This window comes from Bidens hawaiensis, unplaced genomic scaffold, assembly GCF_021521415.1.
Source record: "Bidens hawaiensis isolate Kalapana, Puna unplaced genomic scaffold, B.hawaiensis_p1.1 tig00028026_1, whole genome shotgun sequence".
Classification (NCBI taxonomy): Eukaryota; Viridiplantae; Streptophyta; class Magnoliopsida; order Asterales; family Asteraceae; genus Bidens; species Bidens hawaiensis.
The window spans coordinates 6,334-23,708 of record NW_027494551.1 but is presented as its reverse complement, the minus strand read 5'-3'; the positions used below and the strand labels follow the sequence as shown (position 1 = coordinate 23,708).

General features: G+C 38.4%; 1 protein-coding gene across 1 annotated transcript; it reads left to right on the top strand.

Annotated features, from left to right (window-relative positions):
- The first annotated feature begins 12,029 nt into the window (after positions 1-12,029).
- LOC143576212 (ATP-dependent Clp protease ATP-binding subunit ClpA homolog CD4B, chloroplastic-like) lies at positions 12,030-16,772 on the top strand. Its single transcript, XM_077060356.1, has 10 exons — positions 12,030-12,079; positions 13,051-13,633; positions 13,739-13,854; positions 13,953-14,075; positions 14,163-14,348; positions 14,444-14,659; positions 14,745-14,962; positions 15,043-15,118; positions 15,200-15,289; positions 15,389-16,772. Exons 2-10 carry the CDS (start codon positions 13,069-13,071, stop codon positions 16,568-16,570), a joined length of 2,772 nt encoding a protein of 923 aa, XP_076916471.1. The 5' UTR covers positions 12,030-12,079; positions 13,051-13,068; the 3' UTR covers positions 16,571-16,772.
- Positions 16,773-17,375: the final 603 nt, after the last annotated feature.

The following is a 17,375-nucleotide window of genomic DNA, read 5'->3' as shown; positions in this document are numbered from 1 at the left end:
AGGATCGCGGTCCTTCCCTATACCATAGTACATCCACAACACGTACAAGGTTCGCAGTCCTTCCCTATGTTGCAACCTAATTCATAGCACGTACGAGGTTCGCAGTCCTCCCCTATGCTACAAAATCAGCACGTATAAGGTTCACAGTCCTTTCCTATGCTGAAATACATCCACAACACGTACAAGGTTCGCAGTCCTTCCCTATGTTGCAACCTAATTCATAGCACGTACGAGGTTCGCAGTCCTCCCCTATGCTACAAAATCAGCACGTATAAGGTTCACAGTCCTTTCCTATGCTGAAATACATCCACAACACGTACAAGGTTCGCAGTCCTTCCCTATGTTGCAACCTAATTCATAGCACGTACGAGGTTCGCAGTCCTCCCCTATGCTACAAATACAGCACGTATAAGGTTCACAGTCCTTTCCTATGCTGACGCCTATCTACACTACGTATAAGGTTCGCAGTCCTTATCTACGTTTACATATATCATCTACTTCACGTATAAGGCTCGCAGTCCTTAACTACGCCATCACCAGCCGAGTCTATGTCCGACAGAAGCTAGAGGGATTTGCCATCCTAACTTACTATGTCGAACGTAGAACTCACATGCCATTCGTGTACCTATATACACATACTTACATTATAACATAAGAACACTCTAGGCATTCTTTACCTCATTCATTTAACAACCATACCCCTTGTCGTTACGTGCAATATCCGAAGATCGTTCACGCCCCGACAAGTATTCATTTGAAATATTCATACATCTTCGATATATACTATTCGTACCTTTATTTTTTAACCTGACAGTACGCGCAATATCCGAAGATCGTTCGCGTACCGACAAACAATCATTCATATCTATCACACGTATCACATATGACATACACTTATCACTTAGGATAAATGTATTAACAACACATCGAGTATGCACACAGCCCCGAAAACATAACAAGGAATGGGGCTAGAAACTCACCTGAATTCTGCTTCTTTTTCTGATAGCTGTAAATCCCTTCTCTATCTGAGCTCGGCTGACTGTACAAGTTACACGTATCAATACTCGTCTGATCTAATCTGGTGGCTTAGTATTAGCTTACTTTGACTTATCGCTTGATAATTTATTTTCTAATCAAACTTGGCTTTAGGCGAAGTTAACCCTTGGGCGAACTTGGCTTTAGGCGAAGTTAACCCTCGGGCGAACTTGGCTTCAGGCGAAGTTAAACCTCAGGCGAACTTAGCTTTAGGCGAAGTTAAACCTCAGGCGAACTTAGCTTCAGGCGAACTTAAACCTCAGGCGAACTTGTCATCAGGCGAACTTAGCTTGCAGGCGAAGTTCATCAGGCGAACTTATCTTGCAGGCGAAGTTCATCGCTTGAAGGCGAAGTTGCCCAGATGAAGGCGAAGTTGCCCAGATGAAGGCGAAGTTGCCCAGATGTCCGCTGTTTCGGTTTCTGATCAACATTTCGGGCGATTTTAACACCCTTGTTAAGGTTCAATACCACCCACTACACTTCCCGACCATTTTTGGTCGTTTATACACTAAAAGCTCGGATCTTTAAACTTCCAAGATCAAGAATCATACCTTTTGAGCTTGTTTGGATCTCGTTTATCTTGGTATCACCACTAATCTTTCTCTCTTACCCGGACCTCGCTCGATCCTTCCTTCTTTCTCGGCCCGGCCGGCGGCGGTTTTGGGTATGTGTGTGTGGAGTGTGCTTGAATAAAGATAGAATGAAGATATTTTGGGGTGTTAGGGTATTTATATCCCTGAGATCCCATGGACCTAAGGCCCATTCTCATTTAACCCATCCTAATTAATCCAAGTCCACAACCCACATCCATTACCCAACACTAGCCCGACCCATACCAACTCCCATTCTATTATTTATTTCCTGATAACCCGGGTAAACTTTCTCTCTATTATTAAGTAACATAATTAATATTATCTTGAAATTTCGGGATGTTACAAGTCTTCCCTCCTTAAAGAGGTTTCGTCCCCGAAACCTAACTTATTCCCTATAAAAGGAAAACTTCTTATATTTACACGCTTTATTGAATTGCATTCGCTTTCTGAGTTATCCTTCTTACTTCTGACTTTACAGTCATCGAATGGTGGTCATGTGTTTTAGCTATTTAAGGTAGCTTGTCCATGAGACCCTCGATGTTCCACAACTCATCTCATACCTCCAAGGGCTTCGATTAGTACTTTTAACACTATTGTCTAAAACAACCTTTCATCATAACATAATAATCATTCATAACCAAACTCAATATATTACACGTCACTGATAAACATAAGTTTTAAACCTTAACACAAAACAAGTTCTTAAGCAAAAGCAACTTAATAAAACCATTGCATGAACAATTATTCCTTCATCAAGCGTTCCTCTCTGCAGTTTCCCCAAGTCTTTATCTTTCCGCACCTCCCGCCCCTGATTCCTTGCAATCCCTCGCCATGTGGTCAGCTTTTCCGCATTTGTAGCACTTTGGACGATCAGGGCAGTCTCGAGAGTAATGCCCACCCTTTCCGCACCGATAGCACCTGTCTGTCCCAATCCTGCATTCCCCCGGGTGCACTCGCCCACACGTCTTACACGCATCCTTGTTCCCAACCTCGGCCTTCCTCTCATCAGTTGTTGTCACCATCTCGCCAGACCGCTTAGCAGAGGTAGCCCATTTCTTCTCCTTCTTTTCCCCCACCACCACATCGTCCTCAGCCAGGTCAGCATAAACCACTTCTGCAAGTTCAACAGCAGAGTCAAAAGTAGCAGGTTTATTTGCCCTGACCAACATGCGGACTTTTTGCGGCAATCCCCTCACATAACATTTGATTCTTTTGACCTCAGTGTCAACCATATCAGGCACCAACCTAGATAGTCGGTTGAATTCAGTAGTATACTCACGATGCGTCATCATACCGGCCTTTAAATTCAAGAACTTCATCTCCGTCCTTTCAACCTCGGCATCTGCGCAGAACTTTTTCATCACCAACTCCTTCAGATCGTCCCATCTCAACGCCTTGATCTCATCCCTAGTCTTTCTCTGCTCCACACCTTCCCACCAATACATAGCTTCTTCCTCAAATGACTGAGTAGCATAACCCACAGCTTGGTCGGGACGGCATTCGCTAATGCGGATAACCTTGTCCATTGTGGCTATCCATTGGAGAGTAGCGATTGCGTCTCCCAAACCAGTCAGCTTTGGCGGGTCGCATCCTTTGAAGGACTTATAGTTGCACCCACCTTGGCCTCTTCTCCTGTCATCGACTTTCACAGACTTATCCTCACTCGAGGCCCCTCTTTCTCCTTCCCCATCCTTCCTACCATCACCACCCGCCCCTTCAGCAGTTCGTTCACGGCTTCCAGCAGATCCTTCGAGATTCAGGTTCTTCACAGCAGCAACTACAGCTTGAACAATGGCTGCCTGAACTGCAGGGCTAAGTTGAACTTCTTCGTTGTTGTTCTGGTCTCCTCCAGCGGCGCTTCCTTCATCTTCGGTGTGGGAAGCTTCTTCTACCGAGGGTTGCCGGACAAGACGAGGCCTGCCACGACGTCCAGTGCGACCCCCAGTTCCCACAACTTCTCCAGCTCTAGCCATCAGTATTCTTAAAGGGACAACACAAACATCATCACTCAAGGAACTATTTAGTACAAGGATAGCAAGGCTAACAGGTAATAACAGTGGCCAGCTGTGACTAGCTGATCACGTTGCTTTCCGTGTCCTATTCGCTTCCCTTTATGAGTCTATTTGTGCTGGTTCTACTTAAGCAGTTAGTCAAATCAAACAATCAATTACTTCTATCCTTATCGTTCACGTATCTTTTCTTTCTCATTAACATATATCATTTAATAATACACCTTACCTTTACTGATTTTTGCTTGAGCGACACATGGCATTCTTGAACTGGCATCTTCTTTCTTTTCTTACTTAAATCCCATTCTCTGTTCGAGTCTAAGCATGTAGGATGCTTAAATCTCTCGAACTTATGCTCTGATACCAACTTGCAAGGCCCCGAACCCGGTGACCCTACTTTAGCGTCGGATTTACTCATAAACACAGTCCTTCAAATCAGAGTTTATTAAAACTTTTCGCGGAATATAAAACATCAATCATTTGTTACAAAACATTAAATCTTTTCTTTGATACCATAACACAAAACTTTATATTTGAAACATCTTTACTTCTTTCTTCAGATGCCAGCCGTTCAATCCATGCCGTGTGTCATCCTCATGCTAACTCTATAATCAGCTCACCTGCGTGCATACTAAAAGTCAGCTACGCTGAGTGAGTTCTAGTTAATCGAACGCCATACAATACATACACATACATACATATCTGTAGATACATATCCATACTTCACTAGTTACCCTTCTGTTCTACATACATACTTGCTACCATACATACATACATATCTACAATCACTAACCTCAGTCTACCGAGAGTACGTTCATAGTTCACCGTCTATACCTGTACTCAAGGTCGTGAACACGTACAAGGTTCGCAGTCCTTACCTATGTTCACCATTTATGGTACGTACAAGGATCGCGGTCCTTCCCTATACCATAGTACATCCACAACACGTACAAGGTTCGCAGTCCTTCCCTATGTTGCAACCTAATTCATAGCACGTACGAGGTTCACAGTCCTCCCCTATGCTACAAAATCAGCACGTATAAGGTTCACAGTCCTTTCCTATGCTGAAATACATCCACAACACGTACAAGGTTCGCAGTCCTTCCCTATGTTGCAACCTAATTCATAGCACGTACGAGGTTCGCAGTCCTCCCCTATGCTACAAAATCAGCACGTATAAGGTTCACAGTCCTTTCCTATGCTGAAATACATCCACAATACGTACAAGGTTCGCAGTCCTTCCCTATGTTGCAACCTAATTCATAGCACGTACGAGGTTCGCAGTCCTCCCCTATGCTACAAATACAGCACGTATAAGGTTCACAGTCCTTTCCTATGCTGACGCCTATCTACACTACGTATAAGGTTCGCAGTCCTTATCTACGTTTACATATATCATCTACTTCACGTATAAGGCTCGCAGTCCTTAACTACGCCATCACCAGCCGAGTCTATGTCCGACAGAAGCTAGAGGGATTTGCCATCCTAACTTACTATGTCGAACGTAGAACTCACATGCCATTCGTGTACCTATATACACATACTTACATTATAACATAAGAACACTCTAGGCATTCTTTACCTCATTCATTTAACAACCATACCCCTTGTCGTTACGTGCAATATCTGAAGATCGTTCACGCCCCGACAAGTATTCATTTGAAATATTCATACATCTTCGATATATACTATTCGTACCTTTATTTTTTAACCTGACAGTACGCGCAATATCCGAAGATCGTTCGCGTACCGACAAACAATCATTCATATCTATCACACGTATCACATATGACATACACTTATCACTTAGGATAAATGTATTAACAACACATCGAGTATGCACACAGCCCCGAAAACATAACAAGGAATGGGGCTAGAAACTCACCTGAATTCTGCTTCTTTTTCTGATAGCTGTAAATCCCTTCTCTATCTGAGCTCGGCTGACTGTACAAGTTACACGTATCAATACTCGTCTGATCTAATCTGGTGGCTTAGTATTAGCTTACTTTGACTTATCGCTTGATAATTTATTTTCTAATCAAACTTGGCTTTAGGCGAAGTTAACCCTTGGGCGAACTTGGCTTTAGGCGAAGTTCACCCTCGGGCGAACTTGGCTTCAGGCGAAGTTAAACCTCAGGCGAACTTAGCTTTAGGCGAAGTTAAACCTCAGGCGAACTTAGCTTCAGGCGAACTTAAACCTCAGGCGAACTTGTCATCAGGCGAACTTAGCTTGCAGGCGAAGTTCATCAGGCGAACTTATCTTGCAGGCGAAGTTCATCGCTTGAAGGCGAAGTTGCCCAGATGAAGGCGAAGTTGCCCAGATGTCCGCTGTTTCGGTTTTTGATCAACATTTCGGGCGATTTTAACACCCTTGTTAAGGTTCAATACCACCCACTACACTTCCCGACCATTTTTGGTCGTTTATACACTAAAAGCTCGGATCTTTAAACTTCCAAGATCAAGAATCATACCTTTTGAGCTTGTTTGGATCTCGTTTATCTTGGTATCACCACTAATCTTTCTCTCTTACCCGGACCTCGCTCGATCCTTCCTTCTTTCTCGGCCCGGCCGGCGGCGGTTTTGGGTATGTGTGTGTGGAGTGTGCTTGAATAAAGATAGAATGAAGATATTTTGGGGTGTTAGGGTATTTATATCCCTGAGATCCCATGGACCTAAGGCCCATTCTCATTTAACCCATCCTAATTAATCCAAGTCCACAACCCACATCCATTACCCAACACTAGCCCGACCCATACCAACTCCTATTCTATTATTTATTTCCTGATAACCCGGGTAAACTTTCTCTCTATTATTAAGTAACATAATTAATATTATCTTGAAATTTCGGGATGTTACAATTGACATTTATAACACGATTTATGACCTAGAAAACGAGCATTATAACTCAACCATCCCAGGTAAGTAAATCACCTTCGATTCTTGGAATCTTTTTGTCAAATGGTCATTTTATAATTTCTCGTTTCCTATGATGGCTACCAACCCGAAATAAACGCAACCTTTAAGGGATTTGAAACAACGGGATCCAAGTTAATCTTGTAATCCATAAAACACAATGAAAATCTACTTTTTGCGTTTTAAGGTAAGGATACCTTGGAAATAATATGAAAGTGTGTGTATGTGATCATTTAGGATATTGGTGAATTTTAAACAAGTTAATAAATAAACATACGATATGAGCAATTAGATAAAGTAAACACATATGAACACACGTATATGACCCTAAGCATAACAATTCTAGGTCGTTACGTCTAACCACCTATCTTAATTGTCATGGCTCTGATACCAATCTGTCACACCCTGACCAAAGGCGGCGGAACATGCCGGGGTGCAACGATTGTTCATAAGCGCATGACACTATTTAAAGCGACAATATTTAACAAACTCATTTCATTTCACATCATCGAAAATGTCACATAACCAAATATTCATAACTCAAATACAACAAAATATAACAAAATATAGCAAATCAAATATTGTTCAGTTTTGCTAATATCCTAACGGTATTTGTGACGTTTTCTTCACCGAACTCCATAATCAACCTAGATGCAAACCTGTAACATTTCATAAAATAAAGTTTATCAACACAAATGTTGGTGAGCAATTCATAAGTTTGAACAATAGATATATAGTATGAAAAGCCACAAAACTAGTATACAAAACCATAAATAATAGCTATAAACTTGGATAAATAGTTATCGCTAACAAGTTAGCGACACCCAACTATAAGGGGTTGCCAAATAGTTTAGGATTTTATAGTTATCGTTAATTGCATTAAGTTAACGACACCTTGCCATGAGGGGTTGCCAAATGGTCTAGGATTTATAGTTCCACCATCCAAAAGCGATAAACACATAGTCAAATAAGCATAGAACACCAAATCGAACAATTATTCAAGTAATGTATACAACAACGTTTGTGGTTTAAGACCCAAGTATAAAACATTTAGTTTAGATAAGTTGAAATGTCACCCCCAAAATAAAAGATAGAAAACGGGGTATGAAGTTACTCACATTCAAGTAATAAACTTGAAAGATTGATTATTTGGAGATTTGCCGGAACGACGAGTTTAACGTATGAAGCCTAAATAAAAGAAAGTCTTGGATTTAGAAAGGTTGTCTTGAAGATCTTTAAATAAAATAATTGTTGCAAAAACTAATCAATTAAAGTTCAAGGTTTAAAATGTAATTATTTAAGAATTTATAATAATAACCCTTTTAAAAAATGTAAGTTTGCTCAAAACCGGGTTAAAGTATCTAACCTTAATATTTACTTAACCAATGTTAAGTAATAAGGTGGGGAAAATGCTAAAATGCAAGTTCCATTAGGCTAAAGATACTAAAACGGGTTTTTAACGAGTGTTCGGGTCTTGACAAATGGTCAAACCCAAAGTCAACTTTCCAAAATATTAATTGTTATGAGATAACTCATTAAAACATACTAACACTTAACCAAGTATGTAGATCTATTGTTTAGAACTAACAACGCACGTTAAGCGAGTGTTCGGTTTTGTCGGTCCAAGCTATGTTATGAGATCAAGTTGGATCCAGCTATTCCAAGTACTTAAGAAAATAATTAAAATCATTTTGTAAACTATTTTTTTAAAGAAATATACAAGTCTTGATAACTAAAAACACACTTGTGTGTCTTAAGCGAGTAAAAGTCGGTATAGTCGGTCTCCATCTCACAAATAGTTCATAGATGGTTTCTACATGCCCAAATATCATAGAACTTGTATATTGGTTTATAAATGAAGAAAACTTAAATTTTACAACAAAAAAAGTTAACTACAAGTCTTTTAAGCAAAAGTTTCGGTTTAGTTCGGTTTCCATCTCCCAACGAGTTCATAGATGGATTCCATATGCTTAATATCAAAGAACTTGTAAAAATGATTTTTGAAACTCAAATCTAGCAATAAACATGTTTAAACAACTATTTTAACAAAACTAGTAAACAAAAGTTAGGTTTCCGGTTTGGACTAGTTTTGGTTAAACCGAGGTTAGTCTTATACAAACCCACACCATGGAACTTGTAAATAAGATGAACAAACTAAAGGGTTAGAAGTTAGTCATAAGTGATATGTATAATAAGTTATGTGTGTGTAAATATATATCAAGAACACGAAGTCCTCCATGAAGCCTTGCCTTATGACATTCGAAACTTAACCAACCAAAGTCGGTGAAATAACAAATAAAGGAAACAAGGGGTGTGTATTATATATATGTTGTACCACCATATTCAAGAGTTAGTAATGTTAGATGAACAAGTTAGAATGAAAGACTATAGTTAGTTTGACTTGAGAAGTCAAAACTTCAAGAATACATAAGAAATAACAACCTTGAATCTATGGAGTTTGAGAGAGTTTTTGGAGATGTAGCAAGAGTAAAATGAAGAAGATGGGTGTGTATATATAGGGAAAGAGTGAAGGGTTGGGTATAAAGATTCTTTTATGGTTTGCATAAAAATGGGTATGTTTAAATGGTCAAACAATGCATAATATAAAAAAAATATATTTTATATATTTTAAATGACAAGATCCAATATTTTATATATTTGAAATGTTCGGGTTACAAACGGGTCGGGTTTACATAACAAAAGTGACCCGAAATTGACGAATGTCACAAACATAAACAAGAGGTTAATTATTCTTCTGCTTAATTATTAACACTAATCAAAGTTGTTTGAGTGAATTTAACCCAGTCACATAAAATTAGTTTGATGTAAGTGTCTTATTTTTATCAAAACTTCTTTTTTTTAAAAAAAAAATAGAAACATATTTTGAATTTTCTTCTAAAAGTTAGCTAACATGGTAATGTTAAGGTTTACTATGAGTGAACCAGAAAAGAAAGCTTGCTTGAGTTCATAAAAAAATACTTTTGTAGCAAACAAATATAGTCTAGACGCATGAGGTCTTTTTAAATGGTAGGCTGATGCATGTACAATTGTACGTAACTTCATTGAGTTCTATTTGCAATTAAACATTTTTTTTCACATCAAGTTGATGTATATGATATGTTTTGGAGAGTTATGATAAGTGCTAAATTTTGATAAATTAAATGTAAACGCAGTTTATACTTACCTTTCGAGTCTTATCATCACTTCCGAAAAGTTACACTTACCTTTTAACACGTTATGTGTCATGTTTTATGTTTGCCAGTCATACAATTTTTTCTTTTTCAGAATCCACATTGATTGCATTTACACGAGGTGGACGGGACATGCATCAAAGCGTAAAACTTCATATTTGAAGGTCTTTTCACCGCATAAAAAATTTGAACCAAATCTACGAAATGATTGAATTTTTGACTTTGAATCCCTTACTTTTTCAAGCTCTTTAAAATTCGAGTTAGATTCAGCTTCTTTTCATATTGATAGGAGTAGGTACTTGCTGCTCGCTGTCTACTAAATGAGTATGGCAGGCAATGAGTAAAAGAATGAATCCCCACCAAGTCAGTGATGAGAAAGAGTCTGTTGCAGTGTACCCGCATGCATTTTCAACCATTTCTCCAAAAGAATGACTATCTGTAATAAAGCATAGACCAAACCTCTTACTTTTGATAAAAAAAACGTTAAATCTGTCATTCATAGCCATTTTAATCCAGGTCATGTAGGATAGACAGACACCAACATAAACAAGAGGTTAATTATTCTTCTGCTTGTCTGCTTAATTATTAACACTAATCAAAGTTGTTTGAGTGAATTTAACCCGGTCACATAAAATTAGTTCGATGTAAGTGTCTTATTTTCATCAAAACTTCTTTTTTTTTTTAGAAAAAAAATAGAAACATATTTTGAATTTTCTTCTAAAAGTTAGCTAACATGGTAATGTTAAGGTTTACTATGAGTGAACCAGAAAAGAAAGCTTGCTTGAGTTCATAAAAAAATACTTTTGTAGCAAACAAATATAGTCTAGACGCATGAGGTCTTTTTAAATGGTAGGCTGATGCATGTACAATTGTACGTAACTTTATTGAGTTCTATTTGCAATTAAACATTTTTTTTCACATCAAGTTGATGTATATGATATGTTTTGGAGAGTCATGATAAGTGCTAAATTTTGATAAATTAAATGTAAACGCAGTTTATACTTACCTTTCGAGTCTTATCATCACTTCCGAAAAGTTACACTTACCTTTTAACACGTTATGTGTCTTGTTTTATGTTTGCCAGGCATACAATTTTTTCTTTTTCAGAATCCACATTGATTGCATTTACACGAGGTGGACGGGACATGCATCACAGCGTAAAACTTTATATTTGAAGGTCTTTTCACCGCATAAAAAATTTGAACCAAATCTACGAAATGATTGAATTTTTGACTTTGAATCCCTTACTTTTTCAAGCTCTTTAAAATTCGAGTTAGATTCAGCTTCTTTTCATATTGATAGGAGTAGGTACTTGCTGCTCGCTGTCTACTAAATGAGTATGGCAGGCAATGAGTAAAAGAATGAATCCCCACCAAGTCAGTGATGAGAAAGAGTCTGTTGCAGTGTACCCGCATGCATTTTCAACCATTTCTCCAAAAGAATGACTATCTGTAATAAAGCATAGACCAAACCTCTTACTTTTGATAAAAAAAAACGTTAAATCTGTCATTCATAGCCATTTTAATCTAGGTCATGTAGGATAGACAGACACCAACATAAACAAGAGGTTAATTATTCTTCTGTTTGTCTGCTTAATTATTAACACTAATCAAAGTTGTTTGAGTGAATTTAACCCGGTCACATAAAATTAGTTCGATGTAAGTGTCTTATTTTCATCAAAACTTCTTTTTTTTTTTTTAAAAAAAATAGAAACATATTTTGAATTTTCTTCTAAAAGTTAGCTAACATTTAAAACAACTTATTTATTTATTTTACAACAATTTCTAACAAATTAAACAACAATTCCTTCTTGTTGGTATCTTCCTTCCGAGTGCGGAGAAAATGCTTTTTCGGTGTTTTGTTTGTTATTTATAAAAAGTTTTACCGTTCGAAAAATAAAATTAACACTCCAAAACTCACCATTACCACATCTCATTTCTTGGGTTAATTTTAACCACGAATAACAATAATAAGTTAATAACCAAATATCTTGGATATTTTTCTCTCTTATCCATCAACACCACCAAACCATCCAACGGTCCGTGAGAGACCACATCCTCACCGGCCACGTCACACTAGCAATCCAAGTGATTATATTATCCTCATATTATTATTGCACCGTATGAAGTTTCTGAACCGGATTGAATTGCGTGCGTGTACAAATAATAATCAATACCTTCTTTGCCTCTTGTTGTTTCACTTTACTATTAAAATTAAACAAACAAGATATTATTATCATTATTATTGTAGATTACAGATTCAATTCAATCCAATTCAACTCATCTCTTCTTCAATCCGGCTAACTGTTGCCGGTTAATTGGAATCTTATTCGTGTTAGGTACAGAATTATTTACACCTAAATTATTCGTTTTATGTAATTTTACGTATGCGTTTGTATACGTTAGGGTTTCGATTTCAATTTCTGTTAAGTATGCGTTCATAATATTCATTTTGTTGAAATTGATTGCGGTTTCGTTGAATTTTAATTGTTATCGAAGAAGATGTAATCGTTGATAACCTAGCGGTATATTAGTGTTTGATTCAAACTTTCTATTAATTACGAGTTGTATGTGATCGTTTGGATGCTTAATATTATGTTGATATGATACTTGTATTATTGGTGAGTTGTTTCGGTTAGGTATTAGTACATTAAAGGTGAAATTATAAGGTGTTTGAAAGAGGAAAGTATTCATTTCGACGGTTAATTGTTTTGTTGAGTTATCTTATGGTGTTGTAGTTTGTGATTAAAGTGTGGCGGCAAGTGCTAACCTGCACGTTAGTGCGCTATCTTATGCATCGTTGATATTAAACACTTGTCATGAAGGGAAATATATTGCTATAGTTGGATGCTTGTTAGAGTTACTAAAGAAAATTTATTTTCGTAAGTGAACTCGTAATGTGTTAATGCTGACAGGCTTTTAAAAAAGTTGTTTGAAAGAGGAAAGTATTCATTTCGACGTTTAATTCTGGATTTTGTTTGTTTTCTTATGCCACGAATTATCTTGAGTTATCCTATGGTCTTGTAGTTTGTGATTGAAATGTAACGATAAGTGCTTACCTGCATGTTGGTGTGTTACCTTATGCATTAATAAACAGTCATTATGAAGAGAAATATATTGCTATAGTTGGAAGCTTGTTTTAGAGTTACTAAAGGAACATTATTTTCATAGTTTTGAGGCTTGAGCACATTACCAGAGTTATGTTATATTGAACATCATCAGATTTTCGTGCGAAGTTAGTACTAGAAGCTTATGTTTGGATTCTAATATCTATTCTTCTGAATATTATAGAAATCTGTTGTTTTTGCAGAATTCTCTGGCTGCAATCATGGCAGGGGCTTTGGTGCAATCTACCAGCTTTCCTTCAGCAGTTTCAAGTGAAAGCAAGGTCCGTTCAAAGCGATCTGGTAATGCAAAACGAGCAGTCAAGATGATGTGTGGCCTACAAGCTCCATCAATGAGGGTGAGAACCTTTTCTGGTTTGCGGGGAGCTAATGCTTTAGACAACTTGGTCCAAAGAGGCCAAGATTTCCACTCAAAAGTTGCAGCTGCCACTTCAGTTAGAAAAGCAAAGCCTTCTAGAGTTGTACCAAAAGCCATGTTTGAACGTTTCACTGAAAAGGCTATTAAAGTAATTATGCTTGCACAAGAGGAAGCGAGAAGGCTTGGCCACAATTTTGTGGGTACAGAGCAGATCTTATTAGGTCTTATTGGTGAGGGCACTGGTATTGCAGCAAAGGTCCTGAAGTCAATGGGGATTAATTTGAAAGATGCACGTGTTGAGGTGGAAAAGATTATTGGTAGGGGTAGTGGATTTGTTGCTGTTGAGATTCCATTTACTCCTCGTGCCAAACGTGTATTGGAACTCTCATTAGAAGAGGCCCGACAACTCGGTAATTCCCTTGTCCAAACATTTCATATGTTTTTGTGTATCTAAATCGAATCTTCGTAAATTAAAAAATTTGGCTAACGTATTTTACCATGGATTATTGTTTCAGGTCATAATTATATTGGATCAGAGCATTTGCTTCTTGGTTTGCTTCGTGAGGGTGAAGGTGTAGCAGCTCGTGTCCTTGAGAATCTAGGTGCAGACCCGAATAACATTCGCACACAGGTGAATTATCTCCATTATATACTCATCTATACTCCATTTTTTAATTTCATTCATCAATATTCATGCTTTATTATGTTTTAATCAACCGTTTTGAGTAGGTTATCAGAATGGTTGGTGAGAGTGCAGAAGCTGTGGGTGCAGGAGTTGGTGGTGGGACCTCTGGTAACAAGATGCCAACACTGGAGGAATATGGTACTAACTTAACAAAGCTAGCAGAAGAGGTAGCTACTGTCATGTTATCTTTAGTTATGTACCTTTAAGCTTTTTTTTTTTTGGTTTTTTTACCGTTAGTTTCCTTTATTATGTAGGGTAAGCTGGATCCAGTTGTTGGAAGGCAGCCACAAATTGAGAGAGTTACTCAAATTCTTGGACGTCGTACCAAAAACAACCCCTGTTTAATTGGAGAACCAGGTGTTGGAAAGACTGCTATTGCAGAAGGTCTTGCACAAAGAATTGCTAATGGTGATGTTCCAGAAACAATTGAGGGGAAGAAAGTGAGTTGCAATTTGCAAACACACTTGTTTGGTTTTTTGTTGTCTTATTTTTTCCAAAATAACATTGTTTGTGATTTATGGTCCTGTTTTTTCAGGTTATAACTCTGGATATGGGTCTACTTGTTGCTGGCACAAAGTACCGTGGAGAGTTTGAAGAGAGACTAAAGAAACTAATGGAGGAAATTAAGCAAAGTGATGAAATTATTCTCTTTATTGATGAGGTTCATACTTTAATTGGAGCAGGAGCTGCAGAGGGAGCTATTGACGCTGCTAACATCTTGAAACCTGCGCTTGCTCGTGGTGAATTACAGGTAAGTGAAACCTTAAACCTTAAAGATGACATCATCAATTGCACATGATGATTAAAAATGCTGACTTGACTATCAATTGGTGCAGTGTATTGGGGCGACAACCCTTGATGAGTACAGAAAGCATATTGAGAAGGACCCAGCACTAGAGAGACGGTTCCAGCCCGTAAGGGTGCCCGAGCCCACAGTTGATGAAACCATACAGATTCTAAGGGGGCTTCGTGAAAGATATGAAATTCACCACAAACTTCGTTACACTGATGATGCACTTGTAGCTGCTGCCCAACTCTCATATCAGTACATAAGGTATACAAATTTTTTATTTGTTTCTGATTATCATCTTATAATGGTGATACACGTATCTGATGATTTATCTAAACCTGTAGTGACCGTTTTCTGCCTGATAAAGCTATTGATTTAATCGATGAAGCCGGTTCTCGTGTTAGACTTCGTCATGCACAAGTACGTATATGTTTTGTATATCTTTATTTTGTTTTCTTTACTTTAATCAGCCATTAATTATGATCTATGTATCCTTTTCAGCTTCCAGAAGAAGCTAAAGAGCTTGAGAAAGAACTTAGGCAGATAACAAAAGAAAAGAATGAAGCAGTTCGTGGCCAAGACTTCGAAAAGGTACTTGATAAGTCAACCAAGTTTGAACGGGTCAAAACCCGTTTGACCCGTTATTTCTGTACAATTGATATACTAAGATTATTATTCTACTCTTGACAGGCTGGCGAGTTGCGTGATAGGGAAATGGATCTTAAAACTCAAATATCCGCTCTTGTGGACAAGAACAAAGAGATGAGCAAAGCCGAGACTGAGGCAGGAGAGGAGGGTCCCACTGTAACCGAAGCCGACATTCAGCACATCGTATCATCATGGACAGGCATACCAGTGGAAAAAGTTTCAACAGACGAATCGGATCGTCTCCTCAAAATGGAAGAAACACTCCACACACGTATCATCGGTCAAGACGAAGCGGTGAAAGCCATCAGCCGAGCCATCCGTCGTGCTCGTGTTGGCCTCAAAAACCCCAACCGTCCCATTGCTAGTTTCATCTTCTCAGGACCCACTGGTGTCGGTAAATCCGAACTCGCGAAAGCCTTAGCCGCTTACTACTTTGGCTCAGAAGAAGCCATGATCCGGCTCGACATGAGTGAGTTTATGGAACGACACACCGTGTCAAAACTAATCGGTTCACCTCCTGGTTATGTCGGTTACACCGAAGGTGGTCAGTTAACCGAGGCGGTCCGCCGCCGCCCTTACACCGTGGTCCTATTCGACGAAATCGAAAAGGCTCACCCTGATGTGTTCAACATGATGCTTCAAATCCTTGAAGATGGGCGGTTGACTGACAGCAAAGGACGAACCGTTGACTTTAAAAACACGCTTCTGATCATGACTTCAAACGTCGGTAGCAGTGTGATCGAAAAAGGTGGGCGGAGAATCGGGTTTGACCTCGATTACGACGAGAAAGACAGCAGCTACAACCGAATCAAGAGCCTGGTGACCGAAGAGCTAAAACAATATTTCCGGCCCGAGTTCCTAAACAGATTAGATGAAATGATCGTGTTCCGACAGTTGACCAAACTGGAAGTCAAAGAAATTGCTGACATCATGTTGAAGGAAGTCTTTGAGCGGCTAAAAGGCAAGGAAATAGAACTTCAAGTAACCGAGAGGTTCAGGGACCGTGTGGTGGAGGAAGGCTACAACCCGAGCTATGGTGCACGGCCATTAAGACGGGCGATCATGAGGTTGCTGGAAGACAGCATGGCAGAGAAGATGCTTGCTCGTGACATTAAGGAAGGCGATTCGGTAATCGTGGATGTTGATTCTGATGGTAATGTGACTGTGCTCAACGGTAGCAGTGGCGCTCCACCGGAGGCATTGCCGGAGCCGATATCTGTGTAGACAAAGGTTAATCTTTCGGCTTAAGTTATGTATGTTGTTTTTATACTGTGCTGCTTTTTATTAATTGCTTTTCGTATAAGAACATATGACACTGCCTTGTTGAGGTGGTGATGAATTTGCATGCACAGTCCAGCCACGTCACAGGGTCAATAGATGTTGCAGATTTTTTTCTTTTCATAATAAATGATCCTCCTAGAATGTATGTATATCTGCCTTGTTAAGGTTTGTGTTTATGTTAGGATGTTTTATGCTAGTTTACTCATCGATTTATAAAACCGTTTGGTTGTCAATGAGCAACCTGAGTCTAACCAGCATCGACTCGGATTTGAGCCAAAAGTTGACCTTGTATACGACTAATGGCTATCAACTATTCGATTAACGAGAAATGTAACATACAGAGACACTGCTGGTTTAGATGACCAAATGTGAAATGCTGAAAGCAGTAAAAAACTGGCAGCTGTATTCGTATGTTTTAAAATACACAAACATCACACATTTTGTATCTTAACTAGCTAAAAAAGTTATTTATATGTTTGTTTGTCAACTATTGCAAGCTACAATGTTGAATGTCGACAGTAATGAGTTGTTTAAGATAGTAATCTATACATTTGTCAACTATTGCAAGCTGCATTGTTGAATGTCGACAATAATGAACTGTTTAAGAAAAGCTATAATTAATGGATTAAAAGTTTGTCAAAAACACACAAATTTGATGTAATATAACTCTCTTTAAACTTACAAAATTACATACTTTTTTAAAATGATAGTTTTTTTCCCTTTTAGTTATGTTTACCTCATAAAAGGA

Excerpts from the sequence above, each read along its gene's own strand:
- LOC143576212 (XM_077060356.1), top strand. The coding sequence starts at position 13,069 with ATGGCAGGGGCTTTGGTGCAATCTACCAGCTTTCCTTCAGCAGTTTCA. Across the intron at positions 14,349-14,443 it reads AAACAATTGAGGGGAAGAAA|GTTATAACTCTGGATATGGG; the intron begins GTGAGTTGCAAT and ends CTGTTTTTTCAG. Across the intron at positions 15,119-15,199 it reads TTAGACTTCGTCATGCACAA|CTTCCAGAAGAAGCTAAAGA; the intron begins GTACGTATATGT and ends TATCCTTTTCAG.